General features: G+C 40.7%; 4 protein-coding genes across 5 annotated transcripts; 1 reads left to right on the top strand and 3 right to left on the bottom strand.

Moving 5' to 3' along the window:
- The first annotated feature begins 3,712 nt into the window (after nt 1–3,712).
- tmed4 (transmembrane p24 trafficking protein 4) lies at nt 3,713–9,926 on the top strand. The gene is made up of 5 exons (XM_006808632.2): nt 3,713–3,908; nt 5,528–5,628; nt 6,728–6,853; nt 8,264–8,410; nt 8,516–9,926. Exons 1-5 carry the CDS (start codon nt 3,746–3,748, stop codon nt 8,663–8,665), a joined length of 687 nt encoding a protein of 228 aa, XP_006808695.1. The 5' UTR covers nt 3,713–3,745; the 3' UTR covers nt 8,666–9,926.
- A 111-nt stretch (nt 9,927–10,037) lies between these two features.
- plpbp (pyridoxal phosphate binding protein) lies at nt 10,038–13,783 on the bottom strand. 2 transcript variants are annotated; one of them, XM_006808630.3, is made up of 8 exons: nt 13,641–13,783; nt 12,935–13,042; nt 12,800–12,835; nt 12,644–12,719; nt 12,015–12,155; nt 11,792–11,934; nt 11,573–11,671; nt 10,038–11,192 (listed from the first exon to the last, which is right to left on the bottom strand). In XM_006808630.3, the coding sequence occupies exons 1-8, from the start codon at nt 13,728–13,730 to the stop codon at nt 11,001–11,003; spliced, it is 885 nt and encodes a 294-aa protein (XP_006808693.2). In that variant the 5' UTR covers nt 13,731–13,783; the 3' UTR covers nt 10,038–11,000. The 2 variants fall into 2 exon arrangements, with proteins under 2 accessions (XP_006808693.2, XP_006808694.2); XM_006808631.3 differs by having other exon boundaries at nt 13,543–13,672.
- A 1,504-nt stretch (nt 13,784–15,287) lies between these two features.
- Nucleotides 15,288–18,253, bottom strand: snrpg (small nuclear ribonucleoprotein polypeptide G). The gene is made up of 4 exons (XM_006808629.3): nt 18,115–18,253; nt 17,919–17,941; nt 17,120–17,244; nt 15,288–15,546 (listed from the first exon to the last, which is right to left on the bottom strand). Exons 1-4 carry the CDS (start codon nt 18,144–18,146, stop codon nt 15,496–15,498), a joined length of 231 nt encoding a protein of 76 aa, XP_006808692.1. The 5' UTR covers nt 18,147–18,253; the 3' UTR covers nt 15,288–15,495.
- Nucleotides 18,254–21,697: 3,444 nt separating this feature from the next.
- si:ch211-148l7.4 (uncharacterized) lies at nt 21,698–25,630 on the bottom strand. Its single transcript, XM_006808628.2, has 2 exons — nt 25,477–25,630; nt 21,698–25,054 (listed from the first exon to the last, which is right to left on the bottom strand). The coding sequence occupies exon 2, from the start codon at nt 25,027–25,029 to the stop codon at nt 23,473–23,475; it is 1,557 nt and encodes a 518-aa protein (XP_006808691.1). The 5' UTR covers nt 25,030–25,054; nt 25,477–25,630; the 3' UTR covers nt 21,698–23,472.
- Nucleotides 25,631–26,647: the final 1,017 nt, after the last annotated feature.

Raw genomic sequence — 26,647 nt, 5'->3', positions numbered from 1 at the left:
GAGAGAAAATTTCACCCTGAGTTGAGTCTCTCAGGCTAACCCCTAAGTCTTGCTAGTTTGAAACGTTTCACATCCCATTATTTATTAGAATTAATAGAATATCTTCTGAAACTCAATTCAAATGGTGACCCATTTTAACTGAAACGGATTGCCCATTATATCTAAAACATTAACATAAACTGGGCTGTTAACTAAAACATAAATGTGGTTTATTTTACAAAATGTCAGCATTTTATCTGACAGGAACCATCATGACATGGAGTAATTTAGAGTAATTCATTATCCTTTTTATAATTGATTTATTGGCTTGCATGCTAAAATTGAATGTGTCAGGTCAGTCACGCAGTTTTCTGTGTCAATCTCGCAATGAGGTGCTGCTCTGCACCACCTAAGTCTCAGACCAATAAAATCAACCAACTCAAGTGTTAAATGTACTGTACTGTTGTGGCACCAGCCTGCAATCACTATCACTCACTGGCTTAAAGCTTTAAAAGAGCTAACATGCTCATAGCTTAAATGACCAGTTTTACAGACTTTGCTGATTTCATGCCTAAATTACACAGATACACAGCTAAGTGACAAAACAGTGGCATATATACAAATATTAACTTTCAATATTGATACCATTAGTACTAGCGGACAATACTTCGGTGACTAAAGCTGGTTAGATATTTTGGGTATATACTGAAATTTGTTATAATCAAACTATTAATATCTTTCTAAAACATACGACGTTGTCACCTTGAGGGACTATAAAAAGGAAACAGAACTCACTTGTATCAAGTCAATAAAAAGGCCTAAAACAAAATACTAAACAGAAGAAAGAAGAAGAGACATAACAATTTAACATAAACCAGTGACTCTCCAAAAGTTGATTCTGTTCATCTGGACGTAGCGTATTCTGGGAGAAACGTTTCGTCACTCATCCAAGTGACTTCTTCAGTCTCAGCTGACTGCAGGATTCCCCAATCTTATAAACAGTACATTTGCATAATGACTGTAACCAGCCCACTGAAGGAACAATGGGCTGTGAGGTCAGTTCCTTAATCATAATTATGCAAATTCTCATGACCATTGATCAACAACCACTGACCAAAACCCACTGATCAAAGACCACTGATCAACGGCCATGAGTACCATTCACAGAGAGTTGGGGAATGGCTGCAATCACAGCATTGTAAGATGGCGAAAGATGTACCCTTAGGCCCCCTCCTCGATTCAGAGATGGTCTTTCCCTTTTCACGTAAATGGCCTCCTTGACTCCATGCTCAAACCAGCGTTCTTCCCTGTCCAGGATGTGTACATCCTCATCCTTGAAAGAGTGTCCACTAGCCTGTAGGTGTAAATAGACTGCAGAGTCCTGGCCTGACGAGGTAGCTCTTCTATGTTGTGCCATCTGCTTCGCCAGAGGTTGTTTGGTTTCCCCGATGTATAAATCCTGGCACTTAACAGCATACACTATGTTACTCTGTTTGTGTCGGGGGACCTGATCCTTGGGGTGGACCAATTTTTGGCGCAGCGTGTTTTGGGGTTTAAAAGTCACAGAGACCCGGTGTTTCGAAAAAATGCGTCTCAACTGTTCCGATACTCCTGACACATATGGGATCACTACAGGTTTTCGCTTGGGCAGCGGTTGTCCTTCTCTCCTGGATTGGCTGGAGCTTTCTTTAGGTGCATTTCCAGCTTTGACAAAAGTCCAGCTGGGATAACCACATTTACTCAGGGCCTTTTTGATGTGCTGTTCTTCTGCCTCCCTGGCCGCTGTGTCAGTGGGGATGGTGTTCGCTCTGTGTTGTAGCGTCCTGATGACACCCAGTTTGTGCTCCAGTGGATGATGAGAGTCAAACCTTAGATACTGATCCGTATGTGTAGGTTTACGGTACACGTCAGCTTTTAGATGTCCCCCATTACTGATGAAAATCTCACAGTCTAAGAAGGCTAACCTGCCACTTTTCATATCCTCCCTGGGGAATTTGATGTGTCGGTCCACCGAGTTAATGTGATCCGTGAAATGTAGTACGTCCTGAGATTTGATTTTCACCCAGGTGTCATCCACATATCTGAACCAATGGCTTGGTGGTGTTCCAGGGTAGGATAGCAAAGCCCTCTTTTCCACTTCTTCCATGTACAAATTGGCCACGATGGGTAAAACTGGGGAGCCCATAGCACACCCATGTTTCTGCCTGTAGAACTGACCCTTGTATGTGAAGTAGGTGGAATGAAGACACAGTTCCAAAAGCAAACACACTTGGTCGATGCTGAGAGTAGTCCTGTTGCTGAGGTTGGTGTCATCCTGTAATCTCTTACGGACTACCTCCAACGCTTCCGTGACTGGGATGCAAGTGAAGAGAGATGTAACGTCGTACGAGACCATGGTTTCATCTGCCTCCATAATGACATCTCTCACCTTCTCAACAAAATCCAGGGTGTTCTGGATGTGGTGTTCAGAGCTGCCCACCAGTGGGTTGAGGATCAAAGCCAGAAACTTGGAGATGTTATAGGTGACAAAATTGATCATGCAGACAATCGGTCTTAAAGGTGCACCCTGTTTATGTATTTTTGGTAAACCATACAGACTTGGTGTAGATTCCCCTGGGTATAGCCTGTGGTATGAGGTCTGGTCAATAGCCTTGTCTTGTTCTAACTGCTTCAGACAGTCTATCACCCTCTTCCTGTAGCCACTTTCTGGGTCTCGTTTCAGGGGCTCATAAGTATTTTCATCACTGAGTAGTGACAAAATCTTCTCATGATAGTCTTTCTGGTTTAGCAATACTGTGCACCTACCCTTGTCTGCCGGAAGGATGATAATGTTGTTGTCATCACTAAGTGATGTGAGTGCCTTCCTCTCCTCCATGGTGATGTTGGATGCTGGAGGCTTTGCATTGCTGAGACAGGCCGAAACTTTCGTCCGTAGTTGCTCTGCTTCCACTTCTGCAATATTGTTGTTATGAATTGCTGTTTCTGTGGCTGTAGTCAGTTCCACTAGTGGGATTTGTCTCAGTGTGACAGCAAAATTCAACCCTTTAGCAAAGATGTTTTTCTCTGTTTGGGTGAGCTGTCTGTCAGACAAATTCTTCACCCACTTGTCCACATCCTCCGTGTCGCATCCTTGTCTCTTTTGGCCACTGAGGACACTCTCCGTATTTTGCGGTGGTTTCCGACGTACAACAAGTAAGTCAAACTTCCTTTGTTGCCTGGTCTTAGACTTCTTGTGCTGAGCTAGACGAGCCTTCTCAGTAAAGTCAAACACCTTTATAACAGTATTCTCATCTAAAAGACCGAAAGTTGAGGCACACAACGACATGTCCCGCTGGTAAAATTTCTGGGCTGCCTTTCCTCATAACAGCCATCCCTCAAGATTTTCTCCATTTAAAGCAATGCATTATCAGGCATTGTAACATCTAGTCCTTTTACTAAAAAACTGGTTTCAACTGCATCTGAATAATCCAACAATTCCAAGATGAGGCTTCGGTCACTACTAATATGTTTTTCTTTTTCATAATACAGTGGGTTTCTGTTAGGATTTAGGATTAGGATTTTTAGATCTATTTATTGAATTTATTAAAAAGGTCTGTGCACTAAAATATAAAACTTATTCACGGGGTGAATCGTGGACGAGCGTGGAAGAAAGTCGTGCCTGAGAGGTTAAACTCAGGGCACCTCCTTACACTAGGAAATCCCCTTCCTTTTTTCGCCGAGAGAGAAACGTCAGGTAGCCGCAGCGGCTTTACAACTTCCTGTGCTGATGCGCCCAAGTGAAAGAGGCCACAAGATGCTGTCTTTCCCGGCTGCTGGAGTTATTTTATTACTAGCTTGGATTTATCCAAGTGACAGCCTTTATTTTCACATAGGGGAGACGGAGAAAAAATGTTTCATTGAAGAAATTCCGGATGAGACCATGGTTATTGGTAAGGACTATTCGCTTGTTAGCATAACCTAGCTAACTAACAGTACACGCTAACAGCTGGCTGCAGAAGAGATGCTGCGTTGGAAATGACAACGGGGACCACACGAAGACTTCTTCACGGTGTTCACACCGGTTAAAAGTGTTTAAGCAGCAAACTGTCAAGTTTTGGCCTACTAAAGAGGCAATCGGTTTGTCTCTTTATACTTAAAAAATATGTTAACGTGAGTTTCTAATCTTAGTTAGCTAAACAGTATTTTACACCTGAAGCTAGCATAGTTGGAGTTGTACGTGGTAAAACTGGACGGGTTAACATACGTATAAATAATATAAATATATATATATAAACAACCCATATTAGTGTCAAGTATTGCCGAAATAGTATTGTAAATATTTGTGCCAGCCTTGAATTCATAATTTGTCCACATCTAGAAGGTTTAGCTTTACCTTCACTCGGATGAATGCATTGGCACTGCTCCCCGCAGATCTATTTGTGGCAAGTAACCTTCACAGTACACTTGATTCGGTACATTTTAAGCATATGGATCTTTACTGTAGTTTTATGGTGTAATAGATTTAAATGACACGCTTTCACCAAGACTTTTTTATTTAAAAATTGTCCAAACTCAATTTCTTTTTCACACTGGGTAACAATATTCATATTACTAGAAATCTGAGCAGATTTCTGAGCATGATGGTGATGCACCTAATATATGACAGTATTTTTTTTTAAACCAATTTTAGGAACAGTATCCACAAAATTGTACTTACCTTACAGGGCTTTTATATGTGTCACATGTTTGCATTTTATGTATTTATGCATTTTTAGGATGTGTGTAAGGGTTCAGCTGCACTCAGAATGCTAAAACATTCTTAAATTGATTTCAGAAATGAGTTTTTTTTTAATGCTGCTTTAATTAGGTGTAAAAAAAAAACCAAAAAGAAAAAAAGGTGACTCTATGATGCTACACTCCATTAACTCTACTGAGTGTTTTGGCCCTTACAGTTTAATATTTTGGTCTTGCTCTCAACGCTCTGCCAGCAGTGATTTTACTAACTGCAGCAGTGGTGTTTTGACTTTAGCTACATTTACTAGCTTGTGAATTTTGTGTTTAAAAACAATTTTTTGCCTGACATGAACAGAAATATGCATATTGTCAGGATGTAGAGCTGCATTTTTAAGATCTTAAGCTGACTCCGCTATTTTTATGAATGCTTTTTAGAACGTCAGAAAACTGAATTCCAGCATTTCCAAAAGTGAAATCTGCCTTTATACCCAAACATGCATAAATGTTAAAGGCTGTTAAAAGTACAGATCCACTGAGAACTGTTGTATATTTACGCTTTAATGCATCAAATATTTGAAATAAAAAAATAAAAATAAACTATGTTTACTTACTTACATTTTGCTTTTTATGCTTTACCATTCAACGTGTTTTTATGTCCTGACCCTGTACATCTTGCGTAAATACCCTTGTTCAGTGTTATGATAGTATTTCCAACAGTATGTTTAATATAAACACACTTTACTGGCTGTGTTAGCAGTGCAGAAGTGAATGATTACATGATCCATTGATGGTATGTTTGCTTGTTTTGTTTTGTTTTGTTTTTTTTATTTAAAAGGAAAGTACAGGACTCAACTGTGGGACAAACAAACCGGCTCCTTCCTTCCATCCACCCCTGGTCTTGGGATGCATGTGGAGATCAAGGATCCAGACACAAAGGTAAATACATGAGAGGTAATTTTCCATGAAGTGAAATTATTCTCAAATGAATGCTCTATGTTCCACAAGTGTAAACTAAGATTTGCAAAATGGTACAATTTGTATTTTTGAGTAGTCAAAAATGTGTGCTCAAATCTAAATCCAAAGCAATTTGAAAACACAAAAGACAATTTTACAAAATACACATATGAAAACTTGAATAAACGCTAATCATTGACACACAGATTTTTAAGTTCAGCTATCTAAATTGATCATTTTTGCTTTCATAAACCTTACATATGTTTGTTAGTCATTAAGCTAAGATGAATGCTATTGTGCTGTGTTCTGAGACTGGTAAGGTGATTCAGATGTAGTTATCCCACATTACCTGAATTATATCTGTATTTCGATTATACAGAAGAATAGTTATCTTGTACTAACTTAAGAGGATGAGCCAGAGGGATGGCTTATCGTGCTGTTCTCCAATCCGCAGAGGCATACTGATTGGCTGTTTTTGTAGCGGAAGAGCATCCACCAGGAAGCAGCAGCATATTTGAACCATATATTAACCTTCATATATTGCTATATAGGATCTGTAAGTGAAGGGTGACAGGTTTTTTTTGTTTATTTAGAAAACAAAAATGTCTGTGTTGTTTGAAGTAATGCAGAAATCCACAAGATTACCAGATCTTCCAGTTTTTTAAGAGGACTTGAACGCTGCTTACGTTTGTGGATCTGTTCTAAGCTGACACTGTGAAAAGAGTCCCAAACCCCTCTGTGCATCTCTGAATTGATCTGTGGAGGAAGCCTTTTGAAAGCAAAAATCATAAAATTTATGTAGCTGAACTTAAAAATGTGCATAAATGATGAGTATTTATTCAGGTTTGGATATTTGCATTTGCAAAAGAGTTTTACCTTCATTCAAAAAGCTTTGTACACCTGTATGGATTGGAGCCTGCAGTTGTGAGTACGAACACACATTTGTAAATCTTAGTTTACCCTTCTTGGTTATAACATACACTTTTGCAACCCTTTTGATACCAATTTAGCTCCATAGTTTTCTAATACACATGGAACATATAAGTTAAATCTAAGCATTTGCTGCTTACACATTCCCCAGATCATCCTTTCGCGTCAGTATGGATCGGATGGACGGTTCACATTTACTTCCCATACACCTGGAGAGCATCAGATCTGTTTGCATTCAAACTCTACCAAGATGGCTCTGTTTGCAGGTGGAAAACTGGTATGTACAGAAGTGCACCTCTGACTTTTTGAACTGCCAGACTGCTTTCAATTTAAAATAATTATCATTTGTTTAACAATAACTGAGTAATGTTAAGCAGTGTATAAATGTTTAAACTGTACATTAAATGAGTGGTTTAAAAAATAAACGACCTAAAAGTAGTTGATAAATCATTAAAAAAAGAAAAAGAAGTGTGATGTTAGTCAAGTTTAGTGTATAAATGGTTATAATGGGTAGAGATTGTTTATATTTGACCAATTTCAGTTGGTAAGTTTGAAATTGCTAGCTAAAATAGTTAAAAAAGGAGCTGAATACCTGCAGATAATTAAATTTAAATGATTAAATTAAGTGATTTAAAAAAAATTAGTTGATGAATTAGGTTTTTAAAGTAATGGTAAAACCCTAGCTACATAAGGGTAAGTTTATAACAGATAAATAATCCTTGTAATACAAAGTTGACCAGATTTCTTAAATGAAAACTCTGTCACCCTTTCTGAAGTATTTGACCTTCACACCAGTGTTAGATAACACATTTACTTGTGTCTAAAAACTTAAATTTCTCAGTAGTCTGAGATTGAAGGTGAGTTAACCCTAGACGCAACGAAACAACAACAACAGTGGCAGCCTACCTTAATGCTGTTTGATCAGCAGCGAAAATGTAGAGTCAAGTCACTAGAAACACAGTGCTACCTTAGATAAATTCAAAGTATTGTCTCTTTTTGTATTTTTGCATTACCTATTTATTATCATACATCTTAGACTTATGTTAATATATTTTTTGGGCACATCAGTGAGCTTAAAAATAGTTTTCACTGATATTGTTTGTTTGTTTTAATCTTTATATATAAAAAAGCCTCTTAACTTTGTCTGGTCTGGCACTAGTCTGCACTTCACCTCAGACTGAAGTAGCAAACAATATGCCAGTATCCAGAGAACATAATGTATGTGCTGTAAAATAACACCAATAAATATGGGTGTGTTGAGCTATGCTGGAAATGACCTAAGCCCATTCTGATTCTTTTGTTTGAGCCTCTTGGAAGGTTTTTCCACCAGATTAGCTGAGGTTCTTAAACCAGTACAGTTCAATATTCTTGGGACCTTGGTGCTAGCATTTCAACTATGCTTTGAGTGAAAACATCATAATCAAGGATACATTAGCACCAAAGAATCCCACTGATGTCATCGTTCTTCTTCTGTGGAAGGAGAACCTGCTACTTTTTGCTTCCAGACAGGAGTGAAATTTTAAGGTCTAAAAAAAATTATTTCATAAGGACAGTGTGCAGCTGTAGTCACCATTTCCCAAATAAAACTTAAGGTTTTAGTTAGTACATCAATTTAGCTTATTCTAAGGAAGTTCTTGATCTGAATTTGACTGAAAAGCATGTAAATCTGAAGTGTCTGTTACTGCAGAGAGTGCATCTGGACATTCAAGTGGGAGAACATACCAACAACTATCCTGAAATTGCAGCTAAGGACAAACTCACCGAGCTGCAGCTACGAGTCCGACAGCTGCTGGACCAAGTCGAACAGATCCAGAAGGAGCAAAACTACCAGAGGGTGAGTTAAAAAACCCCAAAAAAACCAAAACAGTTCTGTTTCATGGCAGAAGCATTGGAGTTGAAGCCACTGCAGTGACTTGAATATGCTGGTTGTCTTCTGCAGTATCGTGAGGAGCGCTTTCGCATGACGAGTGAGAGCACCAACCAGCGTGTTCTCTGGTGGTCCATTGCTCAGACGGTCATCCTCATTGTCACTGGTATTTGGCAGATGAAGCACTTGAAGAGCTTCTTTGAGGCCAAGAAACTGGTGTAACGTGAGTGTGAACAGAATCAGTGAGTGTGAAATGACACGAGCAGACAGACTTTGCTCACCCAAATAAAAAGGTGTAGGAGGAGACACTTGGTCCTAATATTAGCCATAAATGGTACGCGCAAATCTGCAGATACAATTTTGTGTCCCGGGTAATGTGGCTTTTTCCTTTCCTTTTAGTTTTTCCACAGTAACTCAAAACGGTTTGTTGTGTAATCCTGACAACACTGGACGTGTCACCTTTCTATCTTAAAGTGCAGGAAAAAGCATTTTTGTGATTGTATATGAAGAAAAATGAGAATGCTGAAGTTGTTACAAGTATTTAATTTTGGTCATTGTTAGCGTTACACATAGTTTCACACAGGTTTTGTAACTTTTAACCATAGGATTTCAGCTGTACTCATCAGGTACATACATTTCTGCATATACTATAATGCCTTTGGTTCCTTTTGCGCCCATTTCAGTGCTTGAGTCCCAGTTAGTTTTTATAAGCAGCATAATAAATAGTTTATAATTATTCCAGAACTGTGTTAAATACGCACATACAGGTATTCAATGATTAACTCACGATACTTTGCCCACAATAGCAATGACATCATGATTCTGTGATATACATTAGGTTGATTTATTCAATGCATTGAGTTTCTATAGCTATATTTAGCTATATATAATATTAATATTTATTTAACCTATTGAATATTTTAGAGCTACAGCTTTGATATTGTTTCAGGTGCTTTACAGAAGCTATACCAATATTAAACCACTCGTCGAGATAGGCTTACAGTTATATTATAAACCTTTTATATGCTGCTTGTTTGTGTGATGTTAAAGTGTTACCATCCATCTTTCTACAGACTATGTATTGTTTGTAGTATACCAGATCTATCTGTAGAGCCAGTTTATGATATTAACAACAGGAATGTGTGTATAGATACTGGCTGCCCTTTTCTAATGCCTTTTACAAGGATTTATTACTACAAGAGCCTCTACACTTATCATTCCTGACACTAGATTGTGTTTCAACAAAACTTATTTATTGAACAATTGTGACTTTTTTTTTTTTTTTTTTGCTGGGCTAGAGCCAAGTTGACTGTCAAACATTAGCAGGACAGCATTTTAAGATTTCTGATCATTTCTTAAATGTAGAGTTTAGATCCAATTTCAGATCCATAGACATCATATGCACTGAAGCCTTTTCAGAAATGTTAAATTGCCACTCTGGAAATATTCTGTTTTTTTACTGTGGTCTGGGTGCCTGTTTCACATGCTTAATAAAAAAATAATTAAAAAAAAAAACTTTGGCTGAACTCTTTTTTTGTTGTTGTTGTTATTTGCGCCACTTTGTCCTAAGGAGAAGGAATACACAGCAAATGGATCATCGTTTCAACAATAAAATTTATTGCTTGGCTTCGGCTTCCCTGTGAGCCAGATTCCAAACCAAACAATGCTGAAATGCCTCGGTAGGACAGTAACCACACATTAAATCACAAACTGACCTTTTTTCTCCCCATGTTGACAGAAAAAAACAAAAACAAAAGACACACACAGATCTTGTGATACCGGTAAATAAACCACTGCTACACCATCAGAGCTGCAGTGTGAAAACCTTTGCATAGGTTAACCCTCACACTCACCTCCAACAAAGCACCACAGCACGGACACGAGACTGCTACACAGAAACACTTCCTCGGTTTACGCTCAGGTTTATTAATATCAAGAATAGAGTTTTGTCACCTTTGGCACACCAAACAGAACAATATCAAACACACAATACAATGTGTCATTATAAAGGGATAAATGATTTATTTGTTAAATCAGGTCTTTGTTTCATATGTTCAACAAAAGTGGTACACTGTGCTGTGTAGAGGTCCTGATCTGTGGGAGACACATTTCAGCACCGTCATGTGTTTGAGTGGAAAAGTAGAAAATATCACACACCATCACAAGAATCCAAAGAAACCTCACGCAAAAACACTGAAGTCGTTGTGTTTTCAGTAGTTTGTCTTGTATCCAGTTATCTTGACTAAAAGGTTTTCCATGAGGAGCAAGTCAGGGCACTAAAAGTTAATAACACTTGTTAAACAACGTTAAAAAGGTTTTCTAGCTCTGTGCCAAATGCCACTTTAATGCTTAAACTGCAACAAGGGCACACAAAAAGTTAGGATTAGGCAAATACAATTTACAATTAATGCAGGATTCCTCAATCCTAGCTCCACAAGGCTGTGTGGAAAAGATCTGCTTCACCGCTCTGTTCGTTCTGCATGTGAAGAGCAGAGCTCTTTTGTTTTTTGTTTTGCTTTTTTAATTAAAGGTATTTCAAAGAAGGAGAGGCTCTTTCTTAGCGTTCAGACACGGTGAGGTGCTGCATCTTCTTGGCGGCATCTTCTGACACCATCTTAGATGTTTTCTCGGGACTGGGAACTGGACTGGGACCGGGACTGGGATTAGGAGTGTTCAATGCACTGTTGGGATACTCCCTGTTGCCGAATATGATACTACCCACTCGCACATTGGTGGAACCCACCTCAATCTTTACATGGAAGCAAAGAAAACAAAAACAACAGTTAAAAAGGAAGAAAATGGGATGTGCAGATTCAAATCAAATATCAGCAACAATGCTGAGGAGTCTCCAAGGACAAATGTTTGTGCAGACTGTCAGATTTTCACGAAGACTCCACTGATCTTTTCTGCAGTGCCAGTACAATGTTGACATTTTTTCAAAGTTCAACTTTTAGGAAATGCAATGTATGTGCTGATGTGGGGTTTGACACAGACATTCATGACCTACAGAGGATCATTGACTTTAATCAAAGTGCATGCTCTGAAGCAAAAGAAATTTGATTTCAGAATTTGGACACTCAAAGTTTTTTAAATTGCTGTTACCAGCTTCCATACAGGAGGGACACTCACCGCATGTTCAAAATCGGTGGACATACCCATACTCAGCTCTACGTCCTCCGTAGGCAGCTTCAGACTGTCACACACCTCCTGTCTCCGACTCAGCAGCATCTGTGCAGGTGTATTGTTAGGATTACAGACTGACACTAATATTAATAATGTTTTTCATTTTTCTTGGTCCACACAAAAATGACCACAGGTATATGTAGCCGTTCTGTAATTGTTTCGTACCTGGAAGTCTGGGTTGGGCCCCAGAGTGAGTTCATAGCCGTAGCGCCCAATGGTCATGAGTCCTAAGAAGTGCAGGGCGGGACACTGTGTCACTATGTGCTTCACCGTGTTGACCGTGTCCTCTGGTGGCAAGCCATGTTTGCCTAAGACAAACATTTGACGCATTGTTCACGTAACAGCAGCAGTGTTGGTGATCAGATCGTCACACCCAAGAAGCACTCACTCTGTTCTCCGCTGGTGTTGACCTGAACCATGACCTTTAACCTCTGTGTGCTGGCTCCTCTGATGCGCTGCCACGAGCTGTTGACCCTGTCAGCCAGTTTTGCAGAGTCTATTGTCTCCACAAGGAAGAGATTCTGGACTCCTGCAAAAATGAGGATAAAAGGGTATCATGCTGCTATAGCTTTAATTTGGTACAGTCATGGTAAAGAGAAAGTACACCCAACAAGCATCATGGCCCTTCCCACACTGCTTCTCAAAGATCACTGCTGATTGTCTTCCCTGTGTTAACACACACCCGAATGGTCCAAATGATCACACTGACAAAACGTCTGCCTTTATAGTCACGCTTGTAACGATTAGAAGTACCTGACTGTTCTCTCTTTAATTACTATGGTAGCAGTAAGAGTGTACTTTTTTCAAACACTGTTTTGTTAAAACAGATAATGACACAGTGTAATATGACGTGTTGTTGTTCATCTGAGGTTCTATCTACCTAATTTTCAGACCTGCTAACGACAAGATGTTTTTAGTTTTTTTTTTTAGGTTTACATAAAACCTTAGAATAACCACAAATCACTCTGAGCGTTTCGCAGGTCTGTGACCTCTACGAGAGAGCTGATGGTCACTCACCCAAAAGTTTGTTGACGTTATTCTTCTGTAGATGGCCGATAAAATGCCACTTGATTTCTGGACACAATTCTAAAATCTGGATGAAGGGAAAAGAAACACGGTCAAGGTCTGCGGTGGGGGAGGAGCAATCCAATCTTCTAAAATATGTGAACCTACCAGAGGATCTGAAGCTTTGTCAACAAGTTCATTAACCTAGGGAGAAATGAAGGGCAACGTCAATCATCTGTATTACTGTCCACCTTCATTCTCCTCACAGGTCATGCAGAGACGCTGGCAGTGTTCCACACTCACATAATTTTCCCCAAAGTTCCGCTGCCCTTGCTTGTAGGCCTCTACAACCATCTCTGGGGGTTTTGTCTTGCTGACAGCTACAAGGCGGGGTGGTACAGCTGGTAGTGTCTGAGGAAGGACAACAAAAGCTCATTTTTCATCTGTATCAGTGAGCATCAGCAGAGGAGCGTGTGATGCAGCATGCAAGCAGAGGTCTTTTGCAGAGGAGTGAGTCAGCCCTGTCAGCATCATCCAAAACAACGATCCTTCCGGCTGCATTCACATCCTGCTACAGATCGTTCAGCTGCTCCTCATCATTTAGATAAACCAGCTCACAGCATGTTCCCACAGCTGTGACCTACATCAACCTTGATTCTATTTGAATGGAGTGGCACTTGTTGAAAAGGACATCTACACTCGTGGACGTTTCCCATAGAGCAACAGTCACACAATAATGGAATGAGTAACTGACAGACATCATCTGTACCCACTAACACGCAAACACAGCCAGAGTGCGTGTACCATGCTCCCCGCACGCACTGTCACGCTGCATGCATGGGGTGTTATGAAAGTGCTGCCGCAAGCCCGACTGTCTCCCATTCAAAGGTTGAAGTGTTTGGCAGCCTTACATAACGATTCGTGCTGCCGCAGCACGTTTTTCTCAGGGCCCCAAGAGAGGAGCGAAGGCAGCGGCGCTACCGAGCGGAGCATCCCGGCCTGCAGTTACCTTAGGCCGCCGGGCCGCCGCCTGGTTCACCCGTTCCACTACCGACTGCAAAGCCTTGGCAACTTCCTCCGACATCGCTACTTTCCACATTCCGTTGAAACAGCTATGACACAGAACGTAAAGAAACGCGTCCGCACTGACGACACTCGGCTTTCAAAATAAAAGTCCAGCTGAACGGGAAGTCAGTCGTCCGGAGTGCGCCCCCTGTCGACCCGCCGTCAGCATTTGCGCATTATGATTACACATGCACACAGCACTCAAACGCACCGGAACTGAATCCTGAGTGAGAATTCCTCTCCGGCTTCAGGCCAGAAGAAAAAAACTTTTTGAAGTCATATTTAGGAATAAGGTCAGCAAAACTGTCTTTACCAGGTTTTTCTAGATGCAGATTTTATGTGCTGCTGACATATAAAGGACAACAGTATCCAGAGGCATTTGTTGGCTGCTGCAGTCTGGGAGACTTGCTACTGAAAAGGAATGACATTGTTGTTTTTGTGTATGTAGATACAACCTGTTGGCAGTAAAACCTTTATTTCGATCATATCCTGCATTAAAAACACATCTAAAACAATACACACACTTTATATATTTGTGATCACTTAATTCTTTTTCTAAATATAAGAATTGCATTAGGATAAGACAGGTTTAGTCATTTATTTATGTAGTCTTTAGTAGTTCTCTTAAAGACAACGTTGGCTGCTTTTTGTCCCATTCTCTGTCAACGTGATCCCACACTGCTTCACTAATGTTGGCTGAGCTCTGGGGACACCAAACCATGACTGACTGATCAAATTTCACTCACTTCACATGGCCTGTTGCCACTGATTTTCAAGCCACTTCTAATGTCAAATCAGAATCCTTTAATAATCCCTAAGGAAATTATGTGAACACACATACCTCAGCCTTTTCTGCCTGTTTGTCTTCCTTAAGGATGACTTGTTGACAGCCACTCTTCCACTCAGACCATTTCTGACGAGTCTTTGGTGAACAGTAGATGGGTCAGTAAAGGGCCTGTGCCAGATCTCTGCTGGATTCTTCTTTTATTTCTTAAGAACATGACATTCAGATACTGTTTGGCTGCTGTAGTGCTTTAGGCCGGCCACTCCTTTAATCCTTCACTTGTTTGTTTTTCCCAAAAAATTTTAAGCACACACTTGACACAATCTTGGCTCAAATATTCAGTTAACAGCTCTTTGGGCATCACATCATTGGTGACCCCCCCACACACACTCTTTTACATCTGTCAGGCTGCTATCTTTGTAGATTCTGAAGCAGAAGGAAGAAATTACTTTTTTGTAAAAGGCAGTGACTAAGTGCATACCTAAATTCAACATGTATTTGGTTTTCTCCTTTTGAAAATAGGCAGGTATAAATGAGCTCAGCAGCAGCCAATCTCCAAAGAAAAACTTTTAGCTTCCAAAGGCCCAGAGAATTACTTAAAATTTCCAAGAAAATCTGTCTCTTAGTGGGGAAAATATGAAGAAATAAGGGGGTTGCACAGTATTTTATATCGGTCCAGCTGGACTCTTATCATCATATTTAGTGTGCAGCTTCCTCTGCCTGTTGCTATAGTAACATGTTGACAGTAACAGAACAATAACTTGTTGTATTGTGGTAATGTGATATAAACTGAATGCAGAAAACCAATTACAAAGAAAACTGATTTATTCACAAGATCACACATTTCAAAAGTCCAAACAAAAAGACTGTATCTATCATCTCACAATTCAAATACAAATGCTTTGTCTCCTTACTGAGGAGCCAGAAAGGGACAATAATGTAAAAAAAACAAAACAAAACAAAACAAAACAAACCAAAATGTAGGGATCATTTTCTTCAGGTGCCTCCTCCGCTCTCATACTCTCTCCAAGGCCTCCAGCATGATGATGCTGTTTCCCCTGATGACCTGTGAGAAACAACACCACACAGAGTAAACACACTGCCATCATGGCAAATCTCCTAAAGGTTTTAAATAAAGCACTGAGCTCTCCAAATCTAAACAGAATTTAGTATCTTATTCATAGAAGGTAAAGCAAACAGCTTTTCTTGACATTTTAAAGCCTAAATTATACTGAACAGCTGAGCACTCATTCCTGTTGTTTGTAGTTCATTGCCTGGGGAGAATGTGTACTTAGTGTAAAGTAAATCATCCACAGACACAGAGTCCACACAGTCACAAAAAGCAGGCAGGCACAAACTGCCCTAACCATCTCATGATGAAATTTATATCAGTGGGACCTGAGTGTACCCTAGCGGACTTGCTGACGGTATAATTCCTGCTTCAAACCGAGCTAGGATGGTTTTGAAATGAATGAAAATGATTTCCTGGGGCAAACAGCAGCAGATGCAGGTATAACTAATAATGTATGGTATGTGAACACAATTCCACAAGTGTGCTATCGTGCAGTCCACCAAACAGTCCCAACAGCATGTCACTGGATGTGGAAGACATATGTGTTGTTCAAATGCTCACAGGTTGACAAGTGGGCCAGAAACGGGGAGGGCGCGATTGTGGAGTTCGGCAGGAAAGGGTATGACTCAAACATAAAAAGAAAAGTACAGACCGTGACTGCAGTGGACACTTTTTGTTGTTTTTGAAAACACTGTTCACTTCATCTTTATACTTCTCCAAGGCTGGCTGATGGAACAACGACAGCACATGCAAGTGTGGCCCACGCACAGGTTGTAATACATATTTGTGACACTCCATCAACAACAAACACCCTCTGCAGGCAGTCTGTGATTGCCCAGGAACTGCGTTCATGCTACTCCCACTCAAGAATAAAACAAGCATAACAATCTGAAGTTGTTCAGGTCATGGTTAATGTTATCAGGGACGTGCTAAATGTCTGTGAAATAAGGCCCTAAAACTTGTTCCACCAGCTGAGCTAAAACCAAACTGTCAAGTACAACCAGGTAACAAAGGACGAAATACTAGTAGCACATGATATGCAACCAAAATGTATACAAATGACTCCACCAAGTCTCTTTGCAGTCCATATGACAGGAAGAGCAAGCGGTGGATGGAAATGACTAACATGATGGAAAAACAGGGCTTTAATCAGGCACAAAATATTTATTTTATTTTGTAATGATATCGTGCAGATTTCAATTTGTACTGCTGCTGAAACAGAGTGTGCCAAAATGCAAAGGGTTCACGTGCAAATGAATATTGGCAATCCTGTTAATATACTACAGCTAAAGCTATCAAGAAAGATCGGGGTCTTAATGGGAGTGCTTTGCAGCACGTTCAGACCGTGGCAAATATGAAGTCTGACACCATTATAACCAGAACTCTCTCGTAAATAAACAAGCTGTAATTGAGAGGAGAGCAGACTGCTTGAAGATAACAATGCTGTGCTTATCTTAAGTGCACAACTTTTCTTTGGTTGGATGCACAAACTAAAGAATGAACAGAAGGAATGGGTTCATGGCCTTTGGTGACAATACAGAAAATTAAGAAAGACAAAGGTACTGACCACCATGCCAATTGTGTTCTGCTGTCCTCCGGGGCCCATCTCCAGACAGTCATCCACCACCAGGTTCATAAAAGGGTCAAACCCCCGCAGGATGCCTTGCACATGTCTGCCTCCATTCAGCTTCACTGAAAGGAGAAAAAATAAATCACTATGAGGAATTTTACAAACTGCTCAGTTTATTTATTTCTGACACTGATCCATCTTTAAACTCAAAGTTTAGATTGTCCACATACTACCACGAATATTTACATACAGCAAAGTAAGACATCCATATTTATGCTATCACATAACCTAACTTTTGAGTCCACATCTATGAAAGGTACTTGACTTACCCAGTGTGAGGAATCAACTTATTATTCCGAGGGTTACAACAAGCTTATTTTCCAACTTTTAAAGACCATAAAGACATCTCACAATTATAGTATAGTGTCAATGAAAGACAGTAGGGGTTATAAGACCTGTGCAAGTTATACAATATATCAACATTTGTCCTAACCATCGCATTTCTAGCAGTACTTCCCAGCAACACAACACGCTGCGCGTATTAAAATAAATTTCCCCCCATGTGTATTGCCTGCACTACATGTCTGCTCTTTGTTATGAGATCCTGAACAAACAGTGAGCAGAGGTCATCGAACGAGGCTTTGTGAAGTGTACCAGCTGAAAACATAATTACTGAAATTATTCAATAACTTTGCTTTGATAATTCATGCTGTTGCTCAAAAACAACAAAAGACAGGAACAGATTCACTTTTAACATTCCGGCTGCATTTGAATCTGTGCTTGGAGTCATACTCACATGAAAGCTTCTTGTCCATGAACCTGGAAAAGAAACCCATCAGCATCGGTTACATGGTCACAGTTTCTTCACAGGCATGTTAGCTAATGCTAGCTTGTGGCTATTACAAACAATGTACCAGATCTGCTATACAGGAAACAAGAAGCACGTACAAAATAACCAGTGCGCGTTTATTTATCAAAGATCACTGACTTACTTCTTCAGCTCGGGTGGGTGTGCTTTACTCATTTTTATCTGTATTTTCTGAACGCCGAGGCACTCGTTCGCAATCTCTTCGTTTCACGAAACCGCGGAAGGAAAGCGTGCGCCGACAACCGGAACTTCATTGGTGAAATCTCATAGTGGACCTTCTGCGTTTTCCTCACAGCGCCGCCATGAGGACAGGAGGAGGGAGAGCCGGCCAGCTTTGAATGCACATAGTAGTGGAAGAAATATTCAAATCATTTATTTAAATGCAATTATCACAGTATATCCCTCACATCACCACCGGAAACAGCTTTTCCTGTTGATAAAAGGCAGGATAGATTCATACTTCGATGTTTAGGCAAAATTCTAACCAGGGGCGATTTTAGCCCATTTTTGGGGGTGCTTCAGCACCCCCAAAATGAATCAAAGCACCCCCAAAGATTTCTTACTTTTTTTTGACAATATTTGTTGTTTGTGTGACACACTATTAAAAATATAAAAAATATACAGTACTTAATTGAGATGGAAGATTTAACAGCAAAAGTTTAGATAACCCCCCCCCCCCCCCCTCCCAAAATGGTTTGTTCCAGCTCGGCTCTCCCCTGCTCTGCAGCGCCGTTGCTGCCAGAGCAATGGTGGCTGTTACGCAGCGGAACGGAGGTGTGAGTGCCTGGCTTAAAACAGGACATATTAGCTGCATTTAACCTTCAGTTACTCTTTATATAGTTTGGTAGGAGTCAGACCATGTTTCTTTTTAGCTGAAAAACATTACACCCAGGTAACCTGCAGTGTTGAAAATGTCTTTTCCGACGATGTTTGCTACCCTACAATCCGTCCTGCTCTGTAGTAAAATCAGTGATATTTGACCGTCCCGTTGCGCCCATTGAAATTTATATAGCCTATTTAAAATCTAAAACTTAACATTATCTAGCCTGCTGTTGTTACTACTGTCCTGTTTGAAATGTAATGAGAGAAACTGGTTATTTTGTCATATGTGCATGTGCCGATATTGAACCCAAGTTACTAACTAGCTAACTGACTGGATGCAGTACAAAGAGGCAGCCAGGTTCATAATGGATATGAGGAAGTTTTTTCAAAAGAAGGAGCCACATTTAGGTAAAAGTGTAAAATCAAATGATCCATCAATAAAGGATAATGTTGGATCAGTGTTTCAATATTTGTATCCTTTATTAGATGTGCATGTGGTTTGGTTATTTGCGTTTTGGTTGAAAGTACACTGAGAGAGGACTTTTTTTTTATTAGTGATCTTAATAGTATTTTTTTTTTAATCTAATTGAATACAATCTATTTGTGTATGATTGTCAGTCCAAAGAGGGAGAGAGGAAAGAGGGGAACATGAGGAGAAAGTACAAGATCAGGAAGAACCAGGTAAGGAAACAGACAGGGAGTACTAACAGGCAAGACAGAAACTGTTAAACTGGCAAATAAAAAAAACAACAACTAATTTTACTCATACAATCTGGAAGTTGTGTTCTCCCTATATTAAAGCTGCTATACAGAATCTACTAAACAAACTGGGTTGTCAGCCCTGGCACTGCATTACCATATTGAGCTTCAGTCAGAGGAAGTCGGGTTGCCAAAAACTTTTTGAAGCTCAAGAGTGAGGCTGGTGCCATTCCAGATATGTTAACATTGTACAATCTTCTGGATAATCAGATCTTCCCCAAACTGAAAACTGTTATTCAGGTTGCCCTAACAAACCCAGTTAGCAGCTGTAGCTGTGAGAGGTCTTTTAGTGTCTTGAGTCAGTTCCATACCTGGCTGAGAAGGACCATGCAGACTCCAGCACCTGGCTGTGATGTCAGTTGAGAAAGAGATGCGTGAGAGACTTGACCACCAAAATGTGACAGATTTACCAACCTCAAGGTGAGGCGACATAGGTTAAAAGAAAAGAAAAAATCTGCAGAGCCATAGTAGTATCTGCAGTAAAGATCTTTTCATATATTGTATACATTGTACCATAGGCCAAGGTCTCTCAATTTTCTAATTTTTTAATAATATTTTGTACATTTCAAGGACTCTTCTATTTTTGGAGTGTATTTTTTATGTATCTATTTTATATTATACATACACATTAAAAGTGAATCTCTGTCCAAAAAATGCACTGAGTTTACTTTTTACTCACTATGAGCATCACTCATTATTCTCCCGCAGTAATTAAGGTTAGGATATGTTTTTTTTTATTCCAATCCATTCTTCTTTAGCAGCATTTAAATAACCTTGATCAGATTTGATGGTTTTGTTACAGACTTCTTTCACAAATGTGGGGATTAAATTGTGTTAAAACGTACAAAACAGTGATGTCATGTTTTGTGACGAGGACCCAGGCACAGAGAGACTTGATGAATTTAAGAATCTTATGATTTAATAAAGAAATTTGCAGACTTGCACAGAGAAGGTAAAATTATGATGACTGATAATGGAGATGAAGTCAGCAGACGATGAGGACAGAGAGGAACAGGGGTTTAAATGCACCAAGGAGACATTCAGAGAGAACTCGGGACAACTGGAGACATTTAAGGATGCAGGGACTGACAGAGACAGGGAAGACGTCTCATTATGACGAGTAAAGTTTATCTTGCCTGGATGGGCAGCTCTCTGGGTGCTCAGCACCCCCAAAGCTCTGATCCTAGAATCGCCCCTGATTCTAACCCTGCCATCCCATCCTGGGATCAAAACTCATCAATCCAGGTAACATTTTTCTAACCCTGTAATGTCCACTTTTAGTGAGCCTGGTTGATTAATAGTGTCAGTTTCCTGTTCTTAGCTCACAGAAGTGCCACCCGTTGAGTTCTGATGGTGCTGCAGCACATCTGCTTCATTGTCCATGTTGTGCATTCAGAGATGCTGTTCTGCATACCTTGGTTGTAACCAGTGGTAATTTGAATTATTGTTACCATCTGGCCTGACGAAGCACTAGGCCAAAGCATTTTCACCCAGAGAAATTTTGTTCACTTACTGGGTGTTTTCTCTTTTTTAGACAATTCTTTGTAAACCCCATTTATGGTTGGGTGAGGAAAATCCAGTGTATGTTCAGTTTTTTGGGGGGTGTTTTGCTATAAGACCAAGTGGGCCCAATGACAACCATTATTTGTTGACAAATACATTTAATAATTTGAGGAAAATCATATTAGTGTAATTATTTTTTTAATAATGAATTCCCATGTACATTATTGCATTTTATAACATTGTTTTACTGTTTCTGCTTTAAGAGTAATGTGTAAGCTTCATGGCCATTAGTTGTTACACCGTTGACTATGTTCAGAATACAAATGGAAGAGCTTTTAGCTGCGACCTGCAATTTCAATAATGATTTATATTATCTAAACCTAGAAACTAGCTAAAATCATCAAAAATAAATGTATATATTTGAGTAGAAATGAAATGACTTTAAACCACTTTGAATAAAATCAAATTATGGTATAATTTTTGCAATTTCCCCTTGCTAATTTCAACTGTCATCCATTAATTACTATCAGTCTGCTGTATGGCTGTGGCATGCAGTCAGTTTGAAAATTCACAGAATTAGAACAGCAGAAATGATGCAAAGAAAACATCTGACAACTGTTAAATTTTATTTATGTCATCTGCAAAGAGCCATACACACCAACTTACAAAAGACCTCAGAAAAGTAGAAACTTCAAAACCTAGAAACGTATCTTCTACATGTTCACAGTCGCATTTTGAAAACAGTAGTTGAAAATACTTTAGAAAAAAAAATCATGTTGATTTAAGTTTATTCACCAAAGCGCACTTATTGAGCATCGTAGACACACTGAAGGGCTGCCGTCAGTCCATCTGTTTGCATAGTTAGGAAATACGACCCGAGCTCATGCAAGCTAAAAAGCAGGGCCATTATGAAAGGCATTGTTTCGGGTAGAGTTATCCATGAAAGCCAAGTTTGCTCACTGTATAGATTACTGCGATCTGTGTTACACACTACAATCTCATTTAGACCCTGGGGCTGCATTTTATCTCTCGAGCAAAGAAATGAACCTCCACCCAGCGCCCTAAGTAGTGCTGCTAACACTCACATTCGGGACACAAGACTGACAACACGACAAGTTCAGACACCACAATTGATGAATAATTATTGCCAAATTTGTAAGAAAATACAGCAGAAAACATAACAAAAACTAGACAAGTAGCAAACAATGTGTCAGGCAGTGTTCTGGCCAGAATGTACCACAGTTGAGCAGATGGCCTCATTTCTCAAAAGAACAAAAAACAAAACCCTGAGGCAAAGATGAGCTTAGCTCCACTTTGAGCATGCGAGCAAATCCCAACCTGTTTTTGGAAAATGGGGTTGATTAGAAATGAACAGTTCAAACTCTAAGCGCTGGGAAGTTTATCCAAGGTCCAGGAACCTTTACACAACTGATGTTATTATTAACAGCCATTTTCAGCTGCTCCCTTCTCACAAGGGATCGCCACAGTGGGTGACTCCACAAGTTTGACTGGCAGAGTTTTATGCTCTTTTTATGGCCTCCCTAATACAACCCCAAAGGGGCTTTGTGTATCTGGCTGGAATTAAACCTGCCAAGTGGTGAGACCATCTTCCAGGATCATAAGCTACCATTCTTAATTAAAAGAAAAAAAAAAAAAAAGGAAAAGCAGACAATTTGTGGAAGTTTTTATACCACTCTGTGGTGTAAAAGTGGATACACAGACAACAACTGGTCTGAAAGAGGGACTCCTGGGTTTAAAGGTTTGGATACTTTGAATGGATCAAACGAATCAAAATCAAACTGTTCTGGCTTCTACAGTTTTCAATGCATTATAGAGTGAAAATTTGCAGACAACAACAGTCCTTCACAGTGAAAATGTTAGCTTTATGTTCAATTTCATATCATCAGTCTTGCTGTAATAAAGCTGAGGCTCATCTTAAAGGCTGCTGCTGCTAAACAACATAAACACATATTCTGTGTAATTCTTCTTTGTTGTATTTCACTACAATGCAACTTATTAATGCACCGTTGCTCTGCAAGACGCATCTGAGAAGATGTCATGTTCTCAGATGTACAAACACTGATTAAACCTCCCTTTAAAAGCTGCTGTGATGGATCTTAGACAAACTGTTATCCACATTGTGCTTTTCAATGAGTCTTGCAGGAGAAAATAAAATAAAATAAAAAGGGCTAAATAAAAGCTCAATAAGACATTCTTTTTAACTGTTGATATGGTTTGGATAACAAAGCCCGAGCTTGGGGTACAAAAGCAATATATTCTGAATGCTCAATCAGTGAACTCGTGACTCAACAAGAATTTCACAGAGATTTCATCACTCCCCTCTGTCTAACCCTTCAAGGCAAAAAGGCGGGTTGCTGATGACATTCACACTGGCACGTCAGGCTTTGTCGGCTTGATGCGTGTAGCCCTCTGTCAAGCTGTCCTCCTCCACCCTGACTCGCAGGTGCTCCTGACAGTGTTCTAGGAAAGAGTCAAGTGCAGAGAACCCCTGCTGGCAGGGCACGCAGTGGTACAGCCTCTGCCTCCTGGAGCCTGGCCATTTGCACGTGTCCATCTCGGTGGTGCACACACTGCACTGTCTCCTCTTCATGGAGGTTTGGTGGAGCTCCATGTGTTCCTTCAGCTGCTGCTGCAGAGAGAAAACCTCTGCACAGGAAGGGCACGGGAAATCTCTCTCCACCTCCTCCTGAGCTTCAGGCACTTCTGTGCATCTCCCTGAAACACCTTTCTTGGTCAACCGTCGAATGACTTTCCTGGGTCTCCCTGGGCCAGCCCTGACTGTCTTAATCTCAGCGAGGCTGGTTTTGGCTTTATTTGGTCTGTTTTCTGATAGTTTGGAGGAGTCTTTGGTGGTACATCCTACAGTCTTGCTTTTGTTTTTGATAGCCACCAAGCTCAAGGCTGTATGCTGTCTGTAGTGTGCCCTAAGTGATAAATGGTGGACAAAGACTTTTCCACAGACCTGACAGGGATACGTGCCTGCTTTCCTCCGCTTGATGACGACTGGCCTCGGCTCTCTCCTGACATTCTTCTCTCTACTGTGCTTTTCTTTTCTGTGCACGTACAGTTTAGAGGTGCTCCTGAAAACCATGTCACAGGAGCGACAGCTCAGCAGCTTCTTTTGAGATTTTGAACTCTTGCTTGGCTCTTCATTCACCTTAGCACTCTTTCCTTTCCTCACCTCCCCATCAGTGGCATTTTGCTCCTCTGCATGGCTGGCCTGTTCATGGCGTTGCAGTGCAGCTTCTGAGCGGAAGACTCTTGAGCAGAGTTGGCACGTGTTGATAGCTCGGCCACTGGGCCCTGGAGTATCTGAAGAATCAGAGCGAGTGGAATCCCCCTCAGAAACAGGTGAAGAGTCGTCAGGGAGTCTGCTGGCATCAGCTATATCGGACAGGGACGGCAGCTCATTGCAGCCGGCCTGTTGGTGCTGCAGCAGAGCCTGCTTCTGGCTGAAACCTCTCCCACACGGGGCACACGCATATGGGCTGCGGTCCATGTGATGAGGCTGGCGGTGAAGTGGCTTGTCCAGGGGCCTGCCAGGATCAGAAGTGTGAGTCGCGCACATAGAGCAGGGGGAACCAAACAATGACATCCCATGACAAAGCTCGCAGCGTGTGGACTCGCAGTTGTGTAGCTGTAAGGATGACCTCAGGGAGAACTCCTGGCCACACGAGGGACACCGGTGAGGCTTGGGCAGTGTGTGTTCAGACTCCTGGTGTTGTAACAGATCTGTGGCATAAGGAAAGGTGCTACCACATTCTTGACACAGATAGGTGGGCTGCTGAGGCAGACGCTGCCTCTGGGTTCGTGTGTGCTGTTTTGTCTCTGCCCTAGCGATAAAGGTGGCAAGCCTTGACAGAGTGTCTGTGGCTGAGCTGGAGCGACCAAATGACTCCTGGGACCTTGTAGTACTCCAGCTGACTCCATCCATCCTCCTTCACCAAGCTTTCTCCTGGCTTTAATGGAGACACAAGAGGTTTGAGCAGCTAGCCTTTAATTCACTCAGACACAAGATCTAAAAGGCTAAGGTACTGAGAAGTGTTTTGGTTGTAAGCTAAATGGCACCACGCCTGCAGTCAACAGCTAGCCAAGCCAAGCTCTGATAGGATGAGGGGAAACGTGCCTTCTTTTTAACTTGTTCCTCTTTTTTGTTGACATTCTGAATTACTGGTCGCTAAGTTTTATTCTTCTATTCTATTTGGACAACACAGACTGAGACGATAGGTATCAGTTTAGTGATAAGTCTGAGCCTCTACAACGGTACCCTTACAACAACACAGCTGCGACCACGGGCTAGCTTTGTGTTTGCTAAGGTTAGCTCGCTGCTAGCCTCGCCAACACGTCAGAAATGCACACTTGCGCTTGTTAACTAGCTTACCTTGGCACTCAGACAGGAGCAGTGCAGCGGCTGTATTGACGAGTGAATAGATTCAGACAGTGTGTTGCATTATTAATGGGATTCTTCAACAGAAACCACACTGGCATGACTGCTAAACTGAAAGCGAAGTTTTCTTAGCACTGGGTCCGGGTCACTTCCGGCACGTCACTTACCCATTTTGCAGCTCGAGTTCTCAGGTATGCACAGTGACTGTAGGTATGATGCTTCTCCTCTCTCTTATCTAGCCCATTTACAGCCTTGCTAGTTACAATTAAAATGACTTTCAAACCAAAACAATTTATTAAATTTTTTTAAATTAATGCCAGCAGTTACCCCTAATTAACTATTAAAAAGACATAAAATCAAAAATGTTCTCTGCCCCTTTCAACAAGGGTGTTTCCAGATTCATATCGACCATGTTACAGATGGGAACTAGAACAAAGCAGGGAAAGCCCAAAGAAATCATATTTCATCAGAAAGAATAGATTATAATGTAGGATACTGGTAACGTAAGAAAAAGTTGTAAATATTTTTTAGGAGTTTATAATTACAGTACTTAAAGTAAATTACTTATTATTTAGTTATTCTTATTGGATCATAAAATCGATTCTTTTGTGTATATCACTTTAATGTTGCTGGTGGAGATATCTTCAATGCCTTGCGATGTTGAGTAGAAATGATTGAGGTAGCGTGGTGGTCCTGGGTTTGAAACCAGGCTGAGGCCTTTCTATGTGAAGTTTCCATGTTTTTCCCCTGCTTGCGTGGGTGATCCCTGTATACTCTGGCTTTCTCCCACAGTCCAAACATATGGATGGGTTAGGTTAATTGGCCATAGGCGTGGTTCAGGGGGTTGGGAAGCTCATCTTGGAAGGTTGCCGGTTGCCAGTTCCATCCCCAGCTCTGTCTGTCCTGGTCGTTGTGTCCTTGGGCAAGACACTTCACCTACTGCGTACTGGTGTTGGCCAGAGGGGCCGATGGCGCGATATGGCAGCCTCGCTTTAGTCAGTCTGCCCCAGGGCAGCTGTGGCTACAACTGTAGCTTGCCTGCACCAGTGTGTGAATGTGAGAGTGAATGAATAGTGGAATTGTAAAATGCTTTGAGAGTCTCAAAAAGCGCTGTATAAATGCAATGACTGACTGTTTGTGTGTTTTAGTCCTGTGATATACTGGC

The sequence above is a fragment of the Neolamprologus brichardi genome, chromosome 20 (assembly GCF_056152115.1).
Source record: "Neolamprologus brichardi isolate AB-2024 chromosome 20, ASM5615211v1, whole genome shotgun sequence".
NCBI lineage: Eukaryota > Metazoa > Chordata > Actinopteri > Cichliformes > Cichlidae > Neolamprologus > Neolamprologus brichardi.
Note: the sequence above shows the minus strand (reverse complement) of the source record. Positions and strands in the feature narration are given on the sequence as shown.